Here is a 20786-nt window from a genome sequence, read left to right as displayed (position 1 = left end):
TTGCATTTTCATGACAATTTGTGAAATTGGGCCTAGAGAGAATTGATCATCAAACGGACTGCTCACAGCAATGGCAAGCACATCAAATCGTCTATAGAGTTCAGTTTAGCATTGACATCTGAGATATTGGTTTGACATTTGTACAATACATATATGTAAAGGATCAGCTTCAGTAAACATTCCATTATTTGTATTATGCATACACTTGGGCCCGTATTCTGAAGCCCGGTTTAACTTAGGCCATGGTCTAACTCTGCTAAAATTATGGGAAGCTAAACATTTCAAAATTCCGTTTACAATAAATGTTTCTCATGTTTACTGTGCTCTTTACTACTGTTATAGATTTATGTAACAACTGGCTTTCCATAGTTAAACCACAACTTAGTGGGTCCCTCCACTTCCATCTTAATTTAATTTCTATTGAAAAATAGCATACATATTTAAAACCTACAATGTGTTGCCCAAATTGTCTACGTGTTTCTTTCACAACATATGTAGTATTAATTTTTTTTTTGCAACGGATACAAATATTTATGTTTATATATGGTATACAATTTGGTTTTGTTTGATGGAAGTGAAATAAATAAATTTGAATTTGAACTTAAAACCAGAGTTTAAATTAAACCCGACTTCAGAATACGGGCCATAGTGTACAACAATCAATGGAAACAAAGGAAACCTCAAGGCATATTTTGATTGATCTGGATACCAATGACATTTCATTATTACAGTAATATTTCTCATTATGCATTACGAGAAATAGTCCTTTTTGATGTAAAACAAATATTGTCTATCTATTTTCATGCAATAGTAAAAATATAATTTGGTCAGACTTGGACTATACCTATAAAACTCAGCTTAAGGCTTGGTCCCACTGCACTTACGGATGCAGAGAGGATGTAAAACGGAAAAGAATCTTGCCATCCTTTGGAAAACGTTATGTATCTGTAATGTACTCTTTACATCCATCGAGCATTCGTCCACTGTGATTTCATTGTTCGCCCATTTTGTCCATTGTCTGGAGCGGATGAAAACGGATGGAGCCACCCCGAAATTTTGCTTGTCCATTGTATCCGTTATGAATATAGTGGGACCAGGCCTTTAGCCTTGTGAAGTGAGAAAGTCAAAATTTGACCTTGTGATGTATGTTGCACTATCACACATTCAGGAATTCAATATTTTCATATCATATTAGAGCTATTCAGATCAGAGCACACATACTATTTCATAATAAGGCAATCATCCCCCCCCCAAAAAAAAACAAACCAACAAACAAAACAAACAAACTGCATCAATACTCACAATTATGAACAGAGAAAGAGACGTGTTTGTAATAAATATCTTGACATAAGATAGGTAGCATTGTGCAGAAAAGGTGGCGTTTCATAAATAAACTTTAAGAACAATCCACATTGTGCCAATATCATTTACCATCAAATCATCATAGCACTGTTAATAATATGAGAAATATGAAAGAAACATTCCGATTGTTATCATACAGTTACACCACTGTCATAACCGATGCTTTACACTAAAATAATTATACAAAGGGTGTATGTTTTCAATAGAAGAAAGAGTGTTAATAATACTTAATTTAGTCAAAATTGAAGGAAAATAAATCAAACAAATACAAATTAGACAAACTCCCTCCCATACATGTATACCTACATGAACATTATGTGTAGGTTATTGGAATTTTACAATGTGATAAAGTTAAAAATGACACTTATAATTATTGTGAATACTGTAAACCCATGAATTATGGCAAATTTTGAGAGTGGCTCTATGCATCATGAATATATCACGAAATGTTCACAACTCAAAATAACCAAACCTGAATAATAAAGATTTTCACTGTTTATATTGTTAATAGCTATAAAAGGGCCATAACATGACCCCAAATGTGCTGTAATAAAACATTGAAACAGAGAGAGAGCTAGGCAATTTGGATTTCATCAGCTACAAAATGTTTCAAGAGAAGTCTTGCTCTACTGCTCTTCGATATATTTCATTAAAATTTTTGTTAACTCCCCCTCCGCCCCAAAGGGCTTGTTCAAATACAGTGTGGAAAAAAAATACAACAAAGCTTGACAAACAAGTAGTGCACAAAGTCAACATAATTGGACACATGCACACAAGCAGTACTGCAGAAACAAGCTACATTATTCATCATGGCTATGCTGTAAATACAATTGGACCGATCAAATTCATATAACCTGTTGGAGACTGCCCGATTATGATATATAGCCATTGACCATAGAACGTAGTCCACGTACATGCTGGCTTAGTCTCATGTGGGTAAAGTGCAAAATATGGTTATAACATTACGACTCATATTCTGAACTCTGGGGCCGTTTCATAAAGCTGTTCGTAAATCAACCCTATCAACAATTCACGCAATATTGGCATACCAACATACACAGTAGAATAATCATGCGGCTGATATGCAAACAAATATGAAATCATTATTCTTTTTCCCCCCAAAGTCTTATTCTTAATTTAAATACAAACTATAACTGTAAGTACTTTTTTTAATCGCAAACGTACTGTAGAAAGGAGGTGGATGAAGAAAAATAGGCCTAGAAAGAAAAAAAAACAAGACAGCCAGACAGAAAGAAAGAAAGAAAGAAAGGAAGGAAGGAAGGAAGAAAGAAAGGAAGGAAGAAAGAAAGAAAAAAAGAAAGAAAGAAAGAAAGACAGACAGAAAGAAAGAAGAAAAAAGTTGCACTTTCACGTGTATACACGGAACTCCATAGCAGGCTCTTGGACACTCACCAGAACTACACACATTGCAATCCATCGTGTGTGGCCCCCTGCTGTGACTGTATATGCCGGGCTGTCGTGTTATCTTCGGACCGAGGTAAAAAAACAGGTGTTTTGATACTTAAATTGCTTGCTTGGGGCAGTTAGGGTTTGTCGTACTTGGAGAAGAGAATTGATGAGAAGGGAAACTGGGGTATAGTGTTCTCAAATGGAGGTTTTCGTCATGCCAAAAATCAGAACATTTGGAGCTTTACTTAGGGAGTTAAAATTATGATTTTGCACAATAATTATGCATAAATTAGCATAATCACTTAATAGCAATTTTCATGAAATAAATTATTCTACAATCTTGTAGATTATGTCCCAGTCAACCTGCGTGCCAATTTTCAGCGAGATCCCACAATCGACGGCTGAGATCTCAAGGCCCCCCCCCCCCCCGGCCTAGATAGGGTTAAGAGTGACCTTAAGAACGACTGGTGATCCTTTCTTGTGGTAAATGGTATTCACCATTAATTAATGTTCATTGGTGATTATTTCGCATGCAAAAAAGTTTCATCAGTCAATCTTAAAGTCACTCTTTAAGAACTTATGAAAAACTTTATGAAACACCCACCGGGTTTAATTTACACTCGGGTCTCAGATTATGGCTATCATGTTTCTATGGACAGCCAATTATGACACAAATCTAGAGGTTCAATTTATCAGCTCATTTCGACACTCAAATCATTCATAACTGTCTGGGAATATATTTTTCTTCACCAGTGCCGGCCGCACAGAAACATTGTTAATGTTAGCCTAACAGAGCGCCAACAGTGAGCCCAGTCACATCTTTCGGATTGTGAAGTCAAAACATTCATTTCAAAGTAGAAGTAATGCATTATCGTTACAATACGCATCACTGCCACACTACCAGCTGTAACAGCATTGTTAGCCCTGACTACGTTTCTGTGCGGTCAGTACAGGCAAAGATACTACAAGGGGAAGATCGGACAGTACATAGACCGCGTAATGAAACGCTCGGGAAGAGCGCCCTACAGCGTTGAGTAAGCAACGACCTTTTTTTACCTTTGCGTATCGCGAGATGGTTGTGTACAAAACATATGAGAGAAATGGTGAAGGGTTGAAGGAATAGACGATTTTTACATTTCAAATTGTTTTTTCTTGAATTTTCCTTAAATTAGAGATGAATATATTTCTGAGGTTTCTTGGTAATAAAAACGTGGAATTATTCACATGCGCCACCCTTGAGACCTGCCCTCTCCAAACTCTCCTCTCTCATTTTCCCCATATGTTTTATACACAGTCGCGTGTCGACATGCGAAGGTTTACTTACTCAACGCTGTTGGGCGCCCTTCCCCACAAGCATTTATCGAGCGTTTCAAAAAATTGTTGAAGTGTCCGATCTTCCCCTTGGTGTATCTTTGGTACAGGCAGTTAGACAATGGCCTGTCATACTGCATGCACTCCAGAATACAGGAATATGGCTTTGTCCAAATGAAAGAATAAAATCCCTCTTTTTATTGTAAGGTAAGCTTTGTTGTGTCACACCTTGGGGGCATTTCATGAAACAAATAGTCAGGGGTTCACACTGGCAACTGTTATAAGCTACCAAAATCCTTGCATCTGATTGGCTCAGAAGAAATTAATCAATGAAACTCACTCACTACGTGCTCCACGACACACACCCCGCATTTGAACAAGCCTTTACGAATGTGGATGGAAAATCACTGTACCACAGTACTATGCAATGAACGCGCATTTAGCCTCATTTCAGTCTTCAAGAGGGATATTCCTAAAGAGATACGACATGGACTCCCCGTAGTGTATCCTCCTGATGGACTCCGAGAGCAGGAGGCTGATGTCTACCGTACGGAGCTTGTTGCACTGGAGCCGCTGGAGGTCATGTGATACCGTGTTTGTTACAATGACCTGGAGAATGTGAAAAGGCAGATTAATAATAAAAACAACAATAAAACAGCCGTTTAATATGGATATATCAAAGTGTGCAGGTGGGCTGACTTACTAGTAAATACACAACATAAAAAAAGGTTAATGGAGAAAAAAACCGAATCAATATATTTCTGTATTGCATAAGCTTGACTCTTTAAGTATACATATAATTGATTTTAAATTCTTGGCTCATTTCAATTCACGCATACAATATGTCATCCATGATGACAATATGGACTAGAATGGGCCACGTAATACATGTAAGAATACATTAGGGCTATTCCATATAATTATAAGTGGAGCGTTGTGGCCCAGTGGATTAGTCCCCGGACTTTGAAACAGAGGGTCGTGGGTTCGAGTCCCAGCCATGGCGTAATTTCCTTCAGCAAGAAACTGATCCACAATATGCTGCACTCAACCCAGGTGAGGTAAATGGGTACCGGAAGGAAGTAATTCCTTAAAAAGCTGTGTGCGCTATGAACGCCTAGCGTAGCCGGGTAATATAGGAGCGCCTTGAGCACATTACAAGGTGGATATGTGCGCAATATAAATACCCTATATTATATTATTATTATGTTTTTTTTGTATGAATCCATTTTTCCATTTAAACTTCACTTGATGAAGTATAACCATGATAATATGATAGTAAACACCTTTTCATTCATATGAAGCAAAAAAGCAAGTCATTTCAGGATGGTCCCACAAATAGGAGGTCAGATGTACATGTACATACTTCACTTTAACTCCAAACACTGTTCTTTTTCCACTTCAATACTAAGCAAATTGCAAGTAATTCTTTGAACATCCTCCCCTCCCTCCTGGTATTATTACACAAACCAATCTTCTTATGATCCAAAGTCTGTCACCCTGTTCAGACTGTCCCCCGTCACCCAGTGAACCCTTATCAAATCTGAGAGTGGTCATGAGATAAACATCCTCTTCCTGCTAGGTAGTTACAGTTTTGTTTGAAAAAAATGTCTCAAACTTCATACCATGTTATGAAACTAGTACATCATTGTATATACCAAAATGAAATAATATGGTCTGGAGGAGCCGTGGTGTAGTGGTTCTGACTCTCGCCTTGTAAACAGAGGGTCGTGTGTTCGAATCCCACCGCGGTCTGGCGTCCTTTGGCAAGGCGTTAATCCACACTTTGCCACTCTCGACCCAGGTGCTAAATGGGTACCCGGTAGGATGTGAAAGTCATTGTAGCTTGTCCAGTACTGTGTGCGCCTCACCGGCGACTGACTGGAATACTCCCCAGGGAGTGGAGGATGTGCACACATTGTGTGCGGGAATGACTGATTGAATCCGATGACCGGGGTAATAATATATTTGTAAAGCGCTTAGACACGTCGTTCCGATGTATTAAGCGCTATATAAAAAACGGATTATTATTATTATTATTATTAAAAAGAAAGTGGGCTGGCTTGTAATACCAATTGGCACACCGTAAACAGGCCTGGAGCCCATTGCAAAAAGGATTGCCTTTAAATGCAACTTGGAAATAAAATTCAAATGAAAGTTCAAAATGCACGCTTCTCATTGGTTAAAATCAAGTTGCATTTAATTGTAACTCTTTGAGCAATGAGGCTCTGACACAAAATGGCTTGAAAGGTTACCTCATCAATGCAGGAATCTTCAATAATCTTAGGGGCTTCTGAGGATAAGAGACCATGTGTAGCAATAATGTATATCTTATACGCCCCTCTATCCTTCACTAGTTCAGCTGCTGCGACAAAGGATTCCGCCTCGTCAATCATGTCATCCTAGGCACACAGAGAGAGATGCATGTATTCTTATCAATTTGATAAGCTTTTAATCAAACTATCTTCTTTTTCTGGGTGAATTTCCCCCTTTAGAGGCGTTTCTTAAAGCCGATTTTATCATTGTTGAGAAATGGGCAAAATAAGCATAACATCAGGCCTAATGGGCCTTTATCCAATCAATATTTGTATAATGCAAGATGTGCTCATCTGTGCTTGGCATTAATTTTTTTTTCAGCTTGAAAATTTGTAATTTTAAAAAGTGGTTTGATGTAAATATAAATATTTATGTAACTGTTTATAGATCTAGATCTACAATGAAAAATTGACCATTCAGCTTGATTTTTCAAAGGTTCCTTATGAGGTAACAACTATATTAGTTTAGCTATTGAGACTTACCACAATGATGGCAATTCTTCCTCCTACATCGCCAACAACATTAATGGGTGGTTTCTCCTTAGGTGTGAAAACTGCACGGAAGAAAGTCAATACACGTTTGTAAACGTCTGGATATTATTAGATTAAAGTGATTGGTTAACATTGGTTTGACTTTTAAAAAATCTGAGCTAGAAGGTCACACTTGTCACCTGTGTCTGTGATATGTTACAAAAATGAAGCCCAGAAAAAATTGCATTCGAAAATAATTATTTAGTGCTTCAAAAATTGAAATATAAATTGTGACCGGAAACACCATCTTAATTTCATCCCATACACTTATGTGTACTATTTAGGCGTCTATAAGACGCATATTTACAAAATCGGGGTTTGCCTTGTAGTTTTAGCTTTTTATTCTCAATAATGGTTGTTTTCAGGGTTTATTAGTTCCAATACATGCACTTGTACACATGTTTCATCTTGGTTTGAGAATTGTTTAAATCGGCTGCTCACAAAGTTAAACAATACCTTTAATCAATACTGTATAATGTTTATAAAAAATGTATTAAAAGTTTACATTTTTATAAAATGGTAATTTCTAGTTACAGTTGAATCTCTTGTGATGACAGAAATCTGGGCCCTGTCTTATAAAGAGTTGCGATTGATCCGATCAAACACAACTATGGATGGCCAGCAATGTCAATATCTATAATGCATGGTTGTTCAAAATATTTTCTAGATATGATGTACATGTATATATTCATCATTCTCTTGAATATTCAGTGTGATTCTTTTTGTTTTACAATTAGATTGCGCAAATTTCCTGTAGTAAAATATTATGGTATGGATGAATTTCCATACAGTTGAGATTGATTGGATCAATTGTAACTCTTTGTAAGACGGGGCCCAGTTGTACCTTTCATGTAATATCAAAAAATTTGATTTAAGACGTAGATGTAAATGTAAACACATATTCTGGTCTGTAAGAATGCCTCCACTATTCATTCAATTTTAGAGAAAGCAATTTTTGCAGACTATACTGTAATTTTAATATCTTAATTTTTTTTAGGGATAAACTAGAGAAATAGATTTACAATCTGATAACATTGTGGCGGAAAATCATGGAGTTACATTACCAACTTTCGTAGCTATTCCTACATTTTATAAAAATGTTCATGAATTATGCACCCTTTGTTTACTATACAAATGAGAGGCTATATCAATTATATGAGCTATGTCAGGGTCTAATAATAATAGTCCAAGCTTCTGTTTCATCTTCCTAAGCCATGAAACTAGATTGAAATTATTTTGCAAAGCAACGGTTTTATGCAAGTGGGTCAATTCAAGTGAGAATATTGAAGAACCAAGCAGCCGGCTATAAATTAATTAATTATTGCCGAGTTGGTCTGTATACTGGACTATTCACTTTAGGGTTCCCAGCTTTTCAAGAGAACAAAATTCCTTGATTTTTCCCTGATGAAGTTTAAAAATTCCCTGATAATTATTTAAACCCATTCCCAGTTTTGCATGTTTTCTAAGTTGTTGCAGTGAATTACATGTATTTTTAGTATAGAAAAAATGTAAAACTTAAGTTGGTACTATTACACAGGCATGCAATGGCCTCTCTTCTCCCATACAGCCATCCTTTCCTCACCTTATACAGAAAGTAATTGTGTATGATGCATTCAATAAATACTTGTATGCCCACATACAATATTGTAAAAATACAAACTTAGAAATGTCAAAACTCGGCCTAGAGAAAAAAAATCATAACTGCCCCTCAAAATGACTTACAGTCTGTATATACATGTACAGTACTTTACTTAAAATGTTAGTTGTTTACCAAACAATCTCACTGGATTAAATAACCTAACTTTCCATCGTACTAAAGACTGTGAGTCATATCTAATTGATACACTGAAACTTTGGTGCAAATAACTTTCAAAATGTTCATGTTGTTAGAGGATACTGGATGAACTGGATAAGATGACAAATGATTGTGCATTGAAATTTGAAAGATGCTTTATTTATAAGCAATTTTAATATTTGCTTTATTTTTAAATCATCATGATTATTTTTTATTGTACTATTATTCTATCATTATCATCATCATTATCACCACCAACTTTCACCATATTTTCAAAATAACTATATCGACTGTAGACTGAGCGTCAACTGACATTAATTGATTATCATGGAATTCCATATCAAAAATTAACAAAAACATCCTGAAAAATAGCATGAGTCAGGTCTGTTTTTCAACATCACATTATAGTTTACCCTACCCTATTTTCATCAGAAATTAACATTCACTGCATTACAGAAACATTGTGTAAATTGCTAAATCAAAACTCCCTACATTGACATACCGCCGTGCGCGAGGTGATACGATTGAAACCTACAAGTTATTTCATAGATATGACCAGGAGGTAGTGCCAGATTTGGGTCAGGTTCACGGGCCTACCAGAGGTCATGATAAAAAATTGTTTATTCCAAGATCAGTCACTGAGAAACGTAAGAAATATTTTTTACATGAGAATGAGAAAACCACGGAATAGTCTCAGTAATGAATTAGTTAATGCACCCAGTGTCAACAGCTTCGAGAATGGACTGGATAAGTATTGGAGATGTAAACCAGTGAAGTTCAAGTTTGACGCTGACCCACCATGGGTCAGTTGCAGAAAGAGTTGCGTTTAAACGCAAGTCAAAGAATAAATTCGCAAGTCCAAAATAAGCGCATGATTTTTAGAGTTGCATTTGATCGCAATTCTTTCTGCAATGGTCCCCTGGACATGATCCGGCCAACCTAAAGAGGAGAAGGAATTTGGAACTGAATACAGAGTCATAACGACTTCGTTCAGTTTATTCCCTAAGTAAGTAATTTTGCATACCGTATTTGTTATTTTCATTATTATTGTTATAACATGTAAATCTGAAATGCGAGTACAGTAGCTTGTAAGCAATGTACATTGACATGTATCTCTCATCAAAATCTCATAACCATATATTAGTCTAGTAGATTGAAATACTAAATCCTGGCTTTCATTCATATTTGATAACAAAGTATTTTGTACATTAAAATGTAATAGTTTTAAATGCAATTACATTAACTATTACCAATTCATAACTACTAAAATTAACACATTGTTAGTAATGCATATGATTTCGAATGAAAATGGAAAAAAAATCATACAACTTCCGATCAGTAAAAATTACCCAATTTGGTGGAACGTAATCTAATCTTGGCTATGAAAGGAAAAATAATGAATAATAAAAAAGAATTGCAACAACTTAGATGTTATATCAACACTGACCTGTGAAATGATTGATTTTTCAATCAATATTTTCAACAATTTTATTCCCAATGATGTGGGGTTTTCTTTAAAAGGAAATACAGTACATCGGAAGATGGGACTCAAATTCAGCAATTTCATCTTCTGAAAACTGAAGGTAAAAAGAACTTGTTTATCTTTGCAGGGTAAATTGCTTGGTTATTGTGATGTGTTCTTTTAAACCAAAAATTCAAAGTTTTTAAATGGGCATAATAACGGTGCACAAGGGGTTAAATCAAATATTCCGAGGCTGGAATGGGCTAACCATGTCAGTGCTTATAGCATTGGAGAAATTCATTTTCACTAGTAATCAATTACACCTGGGTCAAGCAATGTGGGAAATGTAGTGCTAAGATACCAAAGTTTGGGCTGTCATTGTAAGAAACACCGAAGCCAAAAAAAAAAAAAAAAAGAGAAAAATTTGCAGGTTAGAGAGCTGTGCTAAAGGCAGCAAAGGAAATACAGAAGGGCGACGGGCAACCTCGCCCTCATCCCAGACCACCTTGTCCCTAAAGTTCCTTAAATTTGGGGCAACCATCTTTCCTCAAGTCCCCTCCCCCAAGATCTGCAGTAAACAATATTTAAAAAAAAAAACATAATTCTGCATACATCAGACTTTACAACATTGTGATTTGCCAAATGATGGCCCCTTGTGCAAAAAATAGCCTTCAATAAAATGAAAGAAATATTCCCCCAAATTCACGCATCATCCTAAAGTTACAAGAGTAGCCCCTAAAAATGGAGATCATTCCCTACCCTGGATGAAAGGTTAGATCTCAGAGAGTGTTTCATAAAAGGACTTATCAGAAGTTTTATCCAACAGGTCCTGTTTATTCTGACAGTTACCAAAGTAACAGTGCTTGTCAGTCAAGAAGAACCAAGGAAAGTTGTCAGATCTGACAATTTGTTGGACCGAAATGTTGATGGATTGCTCCTCCGATTGCAGTAGATACTTACAAGGTAGGCCAGGCATTCCTAGGGCCTGACTGCTACTTCCGGGTGCCACAGGGGGTGGAGAATGGCGGCCATCCACCCTGTCCGACTCCGATTCCTTCTGCTCTCCGTGGATAACGGCTAGTCCAAGGCGAAGCCTCTCGGCGTAGGATGTCGCCCTCTTTGCTGATCCGGGATTACGGGCTACTATTACAGCATTTCTCCAATCAGGAATCTATTAACAATGTACAAATAAAAAAATAGGACTTTATTCATTATGAATTGGATAAAAGAGTAAACATAAAAACTGGAAATGATGATCAACTATACCAGTACTACTTCATATACAGTACAGCTACAATAAACCATGAAACGACGACTCTCACATGATATATTCAGATGATTTTTTTTACTATTTGAAATGAAAAGTACTGCATCCAGTAAAATTTCAACAGTATGAAAAAAAAAAATTAATTGCAACAACAATAATAATAACAACAATAATGATAATAATATTGAAGTCCAGTGGACACCACTTACATGTTCTTGAATGTATTGGACAAGGAATGGGGAAGCTCTGAGGTTGTCTACAGGCACGTCAAAGAACCCTTGAATCTCTTTATGATGTAGGTCCATTGTGATCACATGTGTCACACCTATAAAATCAAATTAAAGAAAATCATGACATATTCAATTAAATGCTGGCCGACCAATATGCAAGAATGGTAATTAGTAATTCCACAATATAGGGCTCTCTGATAGGAATATTACCTTTCCTTGATTTTAAGCTTTTAGATTACCTTTTTTTTTCAGATAATCTCCTCGAAACGGAAACAGTAAGACCCCTTCTTCTCTGTCTATCTCTCTCCATTTCTCTTCCTCTCTCTCTCTGGTACTTAATTCATTTATTAATTTTTTTTGCATAATATATCTCCTTCAACTAATCCTAAATTCAATCTGAAGCACTTTATGTGGTAGCCTGTTATACAGTGTTTAAATAAATATATTTATATAATTCTTTTTTTTTGGTTTTCAACATACAAATCAGAAAAAAAAACAGAAATACTCTAATAAATGAGAAAAAAATGAACAAAGTATCGATACAAATGAAACATCACAAGGTCATACCTGCCATTACTCATATAAAGAACAAAATATTGTATATTTAATTTTTTTATTTGATTGTAATTGAGTGCATGTTAAAAAAAGCAATACATATAAAGGAGCAAAGCTTGCTAAAATGCTTGACCTTACAACTTGTCCGATGGAAAACCACTGATTCATAGTATTAAAAGAGTAGGGAGAGTAAGCGTGGAAATTAATACATAAATGTCAAAGTAGGAAAAACTAATTGCATATTCTTCAATTTATCATCTACGTAAAGCAGCTAGTCTATCTTACCAGCTTTACAGAGCATAGTGGCAAGCAATTTGGCAACAATGGATCCTCTTTTCCTCATCTGACTCTGTTTACTATATGGAAGGTACGGAATGACAGCTACGATGGACCTTGCAGACGATGTCTTACAGGCATAGGCTATGATCAATAACTCCATAATCGCATTGTTCACATCTCTGTAATGCAGAAAGAAAGATAAAACACAACATTATTTTTCTGTATCTTGTATTGAATTAATTCATTTGTCTATTGATTTGTTGATTTGGTCACCTTCACGCCTCATTTGTCTTCAGGTTATCGGTGAACATTGCTTTCAGTCAGCAGGTACAGACCTTGTAATTTTTTTGTTGCATAGTTTATAATGCATAATCTGAAGCAGTGAGACTAGATTTACTCACGTTATGTGGTTGCTTCCATTTGGAGTCTACATGTAGTCTTCATTCTAGACGTGGCATAATTTGTTAAAGTGTCAAATTTGAGTCTGTGATTGCAGGCTATAGCTATCAGAAGCCCAAACGCATGAACAAGACTATTCAATCTTAAGGACAAAGTTCCTAAAGGTGACAGGTCAGGCATTGTATACAAGATTACCTGCACATTCACAGATTGCAACAATGTTTACATGTATGTTGGAGAAACTGGCAGAACTTTTAATGATTGTCTGAATGAACATGAAAGAGCTTTCAGATTGAACAACCAATCTCATTAAGCGCTTGCTAAACAAGACCTCAACACAGGAATTTATGTTGGGATAATGCCCTTATAAGTGTCATCTAAATGTGAAGTTGATAAAAAAAAAATGGCAGCCTACAAAATGGCAGCATACAAGGCGATAATGCAATGCTAAAAAATTGAGAAATCCATCTTTCCCTCGAAGATTTCGTTCATTAAAGGTGTGAAATAAGTTTCAATAATAATAGGGAAATTTATTACATGTATATATCCAGTTGAGTTTTTCCATCTTTTTTTAAATCAATGTACCCAGCTCTGTTTGCGCTGATATGGCAGGGACCCGATATGCAAAAATGACTGTCACGATAGAGCACTAGTAGGAAAACAAGATGTTGTGATAATACTTTGCCCTTGAAATAAACTTACTTTGCTCCAGTCTGAAGTATGAAAATATCTTTGCCTCTCACTGATTCTTGAATCTGGACCTTTGTTTCTATGTGAGAAAAAACAAAAGTAAAATGTTGATATGAATTATACAGAGATGATTTGGGCATTCACAGTGATTTTTAATATATAAGGTCCGAGTCTCTGACATAAAGCTCAGGGGTTGATATTCAATATGGTTTGATTTGACATTACATTGAACTTCAATGTCCAGTGATGGCCGCACAGAAACGTTAGCCTAACAGAGAGCTATTAAACAGTAAGCCCAGTCACATCTTTTGGGATTGTAAAGTCAAAACATTTATTTCAATGTGTAAGAAATGCAATGTTTGAACATCAGGCCTCGCTGCCACATTACCGGTTGTAACAGGGTCTCTGTTTAGTGCTAACAACGTTTCTGTGCAGTCAGTACAGGTGGACAGGCAGCTCGTGTTCATGAAAAGATAGAACCCATCTCCGGAAGCTACCAGTACATGCATACCACACAGGAGGTCAATTTCCAGCTTTTATGCAATTCTTATTAAACTTGCACAGGAGCAATACAATCTCAGGATAAACTCCTTTTCTTGTGATATACATGTAAATCTTGCGTTAGTGTGAGGGCATGCTTAAAGCGAATGACAAAGAATAGCAAATAGTATTATTTCATGTCATATAAGGCATTAATCTTGGTAAGGAGTCATTCTAGAGTTCAAAGACGTTCATCTCATCCCTAATCAACAGTTTCATGTAATTAATAACATTATAAAGTACATGCATTAGACAAACACAAGTCTCTCCAGAGAGTCTTTGGAGAGGTAAATTCTTTATTCTTGACTTCCTCCTTCTTACAAGCCATTTCCCTCTACAAGCAAAAGCCATTCATTTCATAACATGTCATACATGATACATAATGTATCGGGGCGCTTCCCTGTACATCGATGTTGGCAATACTGAGAAATGTGTACCTATGTACTATACAGCGTTACAATGACAAGATTGAATGAGATGCGACTGATGAATATTCAAATTTTCCGTATCAAATCACCATTATTTGTTTACATGCAGCATCCAGAGCATATAAAGAGAAATCGAACAGTGTATACAGTATGGTAACATTAAATCTGTAGGTTACATGTACAACATGTAGACTATTAAAGGAGAATGAAACTCTTGGAGCAAGTTAGCTTTTGTGAAAGCAGAAAAATCATAGAATAAGATCAACAAAACTTTGAGTAAAATAGGACTAGCAATAAAAGAGTTATGAGCATTTGAATGTCGAGATCACTAATGCTATGGAGATCCTCCCATTGGCAATGCGACCAAGATCTGTGATGTCACACACGTACAACTCTCCCATTCGGACACTGAAAATATACCCCAAAACATCTCTTTTTGCTCATTCTAATCATATGACAAACGATTCATCAATGATATAATGTTGTGAAACCTCTGTACTTGTCATCTCATAAAGAAAACACCTCACCTTGTGATAGACTCTAGAAAAGTGAGAATATAAGTGAAATAAGTACTAAAGTATTGAGGGAGTTGTACGTGTGTGACATCACAGATCTTGGTCGCATTGCCAATGGGAGGATCTACATGGCATTAGTGATCTCAATATTCAAATGCTCATAACTTTCTTATTATTCATTCAATCTTCCTCAAACTTTCAACAATATGTTTCTTTGATTTTTCTCTTTGATATGGATTCAGCTAGTTTCAAGGGTTTCATTCTCCTTTAAGAGACTCAGGGAGGGTGGCTTATTTCAATTGTTACTGCCAAGATCAACCAGGATAATATCAAATTTGCATTTACAGTCCATCCTCTCTTATCCAGCCTCCCCTTATCGGTACACACACTTGCCGAGATTTCTTCTTTTTTTTCAATCTAGTACGTGGGGAAATGCAGGGGGGAAATAAAATTTCAATCTATACCGGTACTCAAAATTCCATAGCAAACTCACTTTGATTACGTACATTTTCCAATGCATGTATAGTCTACCTACAACCACATTATTTTTTATATCTTACCCAAATCACCGAAAGAACTTCTAATAATTTTCCAGTAAATCAGGGTGGAGTGCAACCATTTACCACAATTTTCTTCTTTTTTTTCGGGGAAAAAACAACACACGTCTCGCTAGCTAGCGCTAGGCCTACAGTGTAGGTACGGACAGCGCCATTTATCACGTTTGAGCCTACAGTCAGTATAACGATGGCTGACTTTGCGAAGCGGTGATGCCTGCCACGATGATTCAATTTTCTAACTTAGTTTCATTGAGTCATTCTCTTTCTTTCGAGGTATGCTCGATGTATACCTTAAACATTTCAGCAGGTCAATTATCCCAGAGTTTTGGCAACCAATCAATTTCATTTCCATAAAGAAACTGCCTATAAGTTGCACTGACACTGCAGTGAATATTGTCTGTGTATGCCCACTACAATAGAGTGCATGTACGTGCAGCTACATGTACTACAATTGGGAAAGCAGCTGCGTGCATTTAATATCGGGTCTCCCAGATCCGGATAAATCCCTTATCCGGATTGGTGCCGGTCCCAACTTGTCCGGATAAGAGAGGTCGGACTGTATTGACATTGATACCTATAAGCAAACATTTATATTAAAAATTAAAAAGAAAAACTACAGGAATATGAATTAAAGAATGAATAACGATAAAAAATATTAATAACAGTTGATATTATTTTTACATGTATTGTTGGTGGGCTCTTAAAATCTCAGTCTCTCTCTCTAAAAAAAAAAAGACATCTCATATAAAGGTCTTCAGAGTTACTGCAGTAGTAACAACCTTCTTTTACCCATTAAAGGATTTCTATAAGAGAAATTAAGAGACTATTTTTAGAAAATATGAGGTTGCAACTAGTGCCATAATTCTAAAATACAGCTTACTTTCTGAGTTGTAACGTTGTAATGTAAACATTCAAAAAGTCAGAGCTGCCAACATAAATTGTCAAGAAATCCTATTCTTTATTTCTTTTTATCATATATCAAGTCTTGAATCGTATTTTCTTTTAAATTGTGATAAAGAAAAACATACAGAAAATCATCATTCTTAAGAGTTTCAAAAATCCTATTTCTAGGGGGAAATCCTATTTAGTGGTTACCTTCCACTTAAAATTCTTACTAAATAGGATAAATTCCTACTACATGTACTTGGCAGCTCTGAAATGTTCACATGAAAGAACAAGGTTTAAGCATTAATATACATTGTACATAATAAAATACTTAATAAATGTAGGGATTACCTTTGTTGTCTTGGGTATAAACATCCACCTGGCCCAATTCTACTCCTAGACGCCTGATAAAGAAATAACAACATCAGTTTTACAGATAAATGGTGACAATAATCTAAGAAATATTGGGGAATTAATAAAGGTTCCGAAGGAAGTGTAATAATTATTGGAATATCATAACACTTCAACATGTTAAAACAGTGTATATTGGTGGTATGGGGAGCCGCTTTGATGACCCCCTTTTCAGGCCTAATTTTCAGTTCTCTAGATACTCCAAATGACAAAAGTTTCGTTCAGAAGCCGCCCCGCCCTGCTCACAAGACCCCCGTTACGAAACATCTCAGTTCCCCAGCCCTGTCAAAATTGTCCAGCGCGAGCACTGCATGCGAGAGCTGCACACACAGCTTCACAACTCCCTCGTAAGTACGGTAGCCGCTAGCAACTCTATGCACTGCAAGCGCCCACATACACATGCACAGGGCTAGCATGCATCGTACCTACAGTATCGCGATCCCGTTCTGTACACCCTGTTTTTCATATATAGTTCCCAAGAACCCTTGTAGTCAGTTCCTTAGACCCCCATTTCAGGGTTTCGTGAGGCACATCCCCATCAAAATATAATTTGAGTGCCCCCCGGGGAATAGCCATTGCCATATGCCTAAGGGCAAGGGGCATAACTGTTTAGGCATTTTTTTTTAAATCTGAAAATGACTCACTGGCATTGGCAGCTATTTTGGGGCAGGAAATTAGCATGATCTATGGCCCAATTCATAAAGAACTTGCAACTGTTGTAACTTTGCCATTATGGCAACTACTACACGTATGGTAACCTTGATTTTGATTGGCTGCTGAGCCCTGTTACCATGGTAGTTACTACAGTTGTAAGTCCTTTATGAAACAGGCCCAAGTTCTATAGATTGATCAAATTTGTATGAGATTTTTGGCACACTTACTCTAAAAAGTTTGTGGAATCTCAAAGAAATTCAAGTTTAATCTAAAGTTCAATTCTGACTTTGTTGTCATTTGTTTTTCAACCTGAAAATGTCTGGCACCGCACAGAAAATCAGGAGTCTAGATCTAGTCTAGATTATATTTTGCTCAAATTTTAACGAAATTTTTTAGGCACACTTAGACTACTCTTCAAGAATATTAGGAACAATATCACACACGATTTTGAGGAATGTCAAAGAAATTCAAGTTTAATCTGAAGTTCAATTTTGGGTGCATCTATTTTTTTTTCAATTTGAAAATGACTGGTGCTGGCAGCTTTTTTTGGCAAGAAGATATAGAAATTTAGATCTAGATCCACTCAAGGCCAGGGTTCATTACATGCTGCCCCGCACAGAAAAATCAAGCCATAGAAGTTGTGTGTTGTGGACGCCAGAAGTGGCATTGCAGCACACGCGACCCACTACTTAGAAATCCACTGCCGAACACAGTTCTGTCTGCGAGGTTAGTATACTAACCTCGCACTAGTGTGAGTGATCTAGATCTAACATTAGATCCACTCACACTCATGCGAGGTTAGTATGCTATACATGTACTAACCTTGCACAATGCATGTCGTTTGACAATGGATTTTGACGTTTCCTTTCATCACACGAATGTGGGGGAATAAAACACCAAAAAACTTTCTATACTTACTAACTGTATTACTTTTAAGATATTCGATAACTTAATAATAAAAATACATTAAAATTGTTTTTAAAAATGATTTTTTTTTAAACTCTTAGATCTACCTCCAAATCTCGGCTAAGAACCTCCAAAGATCCTTTCATACTGCGGTGGAACTTACGCAAACAACAATCGAAAAGTCGTCGGCGCATAATAAGACATTGTACAAAAAAAATCAACGGGTGGCATCTCATGTAAAAACTTTTGACAGCGAAAAAATTCAAAAAAACATGAGGAAAAAATGCTGAGTGCCTAGAACGCAACCAACAATACAAGCTTCCATTCCAATGTAAACAAGCAAGCTATAAAAAATAATTAATATTGCGCGCCCTCTCGCAGCACTCTATCATACGTGAAAAATCTGGATGTGTGATTCAGCCTTCTTCAGCATCAAGAGTAATTTAGATCTAGACTAGATCGATATCATCATTTTTATAGAAAGACAAAGAAGAGGGAAAGTATGGCTTCACATCGTTCGGTAAGTATTATAGAAAAAAGTGATGTCATTAACAATGACTTACATGTAGATCTAAATTCTACATCTAATGTTAGTGTCTGAATAATAAAAAAATCCATTGAAGTTTTGAAACTTTTGCGGGTGTGGTACCTTGTACAAACTACAGTTGTACTTGTAGTTTACTAAAAGTTTTAAAACCGTTAGTTGTAGACTCCTGTGGACATTTTTTTATGAGCATGATGAGATTTGTTTAGCCCTTTATTTTAGTTTTTTAACTAGCATTAGGATGATTAGCCGTTACTTAATTAAACTTAAGTTTAGGCACACTTACTCTTAAAAAAAAGGAAGCCAAGGACAATATCAACCAAAAAATTGTGGAATATCAATCTCATTCAAGTTTACTGTTTAGATTTAATCAATTCTAGTCCAACTTAGCCCGCTAAGACTTAGGGTGCGTAGAAATGTCCCCCCCCCCCCCCCCCCCCCCCCCGTTTGGCAGTGGATTTCTAACTAGTAGTGGATCGCGTGTGCTGAGGATCCCACTTCTGGTGTCCACAACAGTCAACACACGACTTCTATGCCTATGGCTTGATTTTTCTGTGCGCGGCGGCATGTAATGAACCCTTGGGTGCCCCTAACCCAGAGAGCTCCAGCCCGCGTAGCGGGCTGGAGCCCAGACGCTCAGTGTGCAAACGGGCATTAAGGTGAGAGTACCGTGAAGTTTGGTCAAAATAATTTTGATAATACATAATTAAAACAGAAATTAAGCACTTACCACGATTGTATGGATGATAGTCTAACGAGTGGCAGTTTCCTGACATCGAGGCACAGACTGGAACCTCAAAAAACGATCAGTTCTGTCGCGGTGGCTCTCCTTCTTTCAAAATTCATAGCAAAATGGCCGTTCGAGAGGGTGTAGGGCGCATGCGCGAATTTGACAAAGTCTATATGCGCTAGTGCTATACTAGCCTCGGTCTCGATCGGCCATTTTGTGTTGAATTCTGAAAGAGGAGAGCTACCGCGACAGAACTGATCGTTTTTTGAGGTTCCAGTCTGTGCCTCGATGTCAGGAAACTGCCACTCGTTAGACTATCATCCATACAATCGTGGTAAGTGCTTAATTTCTGTTTTAATTATGTATTATCAAAATTATTTTGACCAAACTTCACGGTACTCTCACCTTAATGCCCGTTTGCACACTGAGCGTCTGGGCTCCAGCCCGCTACGCGGGCTGGAGCTCTCTGGGTTAGGGTGCCCCTTGATCACGCCTAACGTTGGCCTTGGGCTTAAGACAGTTCAACTCCCCCGGCTCCGGTCCCACATTAACGTGAAGTTAGTTACCGTGCAACAGAATTGGACAACTCCGGATGGCTGTTTCCAGAAAAAAACAGGAGGCCTGTGGCTCGATTACAAGCGTTTCGGGCCATTGTTCAGCTCAGATATATTCTCTTGCTCCGCTTGACGTCAAAATCGTGTTTAGTTTCCTCAGAATAGATCAAAAGTTAGTTTTTACGACTGATTTAGCTCAATAAATGATGAATGATCGTTACTCTCATCTTGTCGTACACACCGGTTGGTAGAACAAATTTGTTATGTTGCGCTTGCCTTTGCAGAGATGCTAACGAAATCTTAAAAGTAACGATCGTGACATATTTTTATTTATTTACTGAATGAAATATCACATATTAATAACAAAAATACTAAATAATTATCTGTATTTTATTTTTTCTTGATTATCAATAGTATTATAACGTAAATTATTAAACATTTAAAAATTATCACTCGTAA

At 36.7% G+C, this 20786-nt stretch overlaps 1 protein-coding gene across 2 annotated transcripts; it reads right to left on the bottom strand.

Annotated features, from left to right (window-relative positions):
- Window positions 1–514: 514 nt before the first annotated feature.
- Window positions 515–20595, bottom strand: LOC129269606 (phosphoribosyl pyrophosphate synthase-associated protein 2-like). 2 transcript variants are annotated; one of them, XM_064105128.1, is made up of 10 exons: window positions 20340–20590; window positions 16880–16932; window positions 13616–13682; window positions 12521–12693; window positions 11660–11775; window positions 11144–11354; window positions 10071–10100; window positions 6879–6949; window positions 6336–6482; window positions 3934–4692 (listed from the first exon to the last, which is right to left on the bottom strand). In XM_064105128.1, exons 1-10 carry the CDS (start codon window positions 20423–20425, stop codon window positions 4534–4536), a joined length of 1113 nt encoding a protein of 370 aa, XP_063961198.1. In that variant the 5' UTR covers window positions 20426–20590; the 3' UTR covers window positions 3934–4533. The 2 variants fall into 2 exon arrangements, with proteins under 2 accessions (XP_063961199.1, XP_063961198.1); XM_064105129.1 differs by lacking the exon at window positions 10071–10100 and having other exon boundaries at window positions 515–4692; window positions 20340–20595.
- Between the last annotated feature and the right edge of the window lie 191 nt (window positions 20596–20786).

The sequence above is a fragment of the Lytechinus pictus genome, chromosome 10 (genome assembly GCF_037042905.1).
Source record: "Lytechinus pictus isolate F3 Inbred chromosome 10, Lp3.0, whole genome shotgun sequence".
NCBI classification, from domain to species: domain Eukaryota; kingdom Metazoa; phylum Echinodermata; class Echinoidea; order Temnopleuroida; family Toxopneustidae; genus Lytechinus; species Lytechinus pictus.
This window is presented reverse-complemented; position numbering and strand designations above follow the sequence as displayed.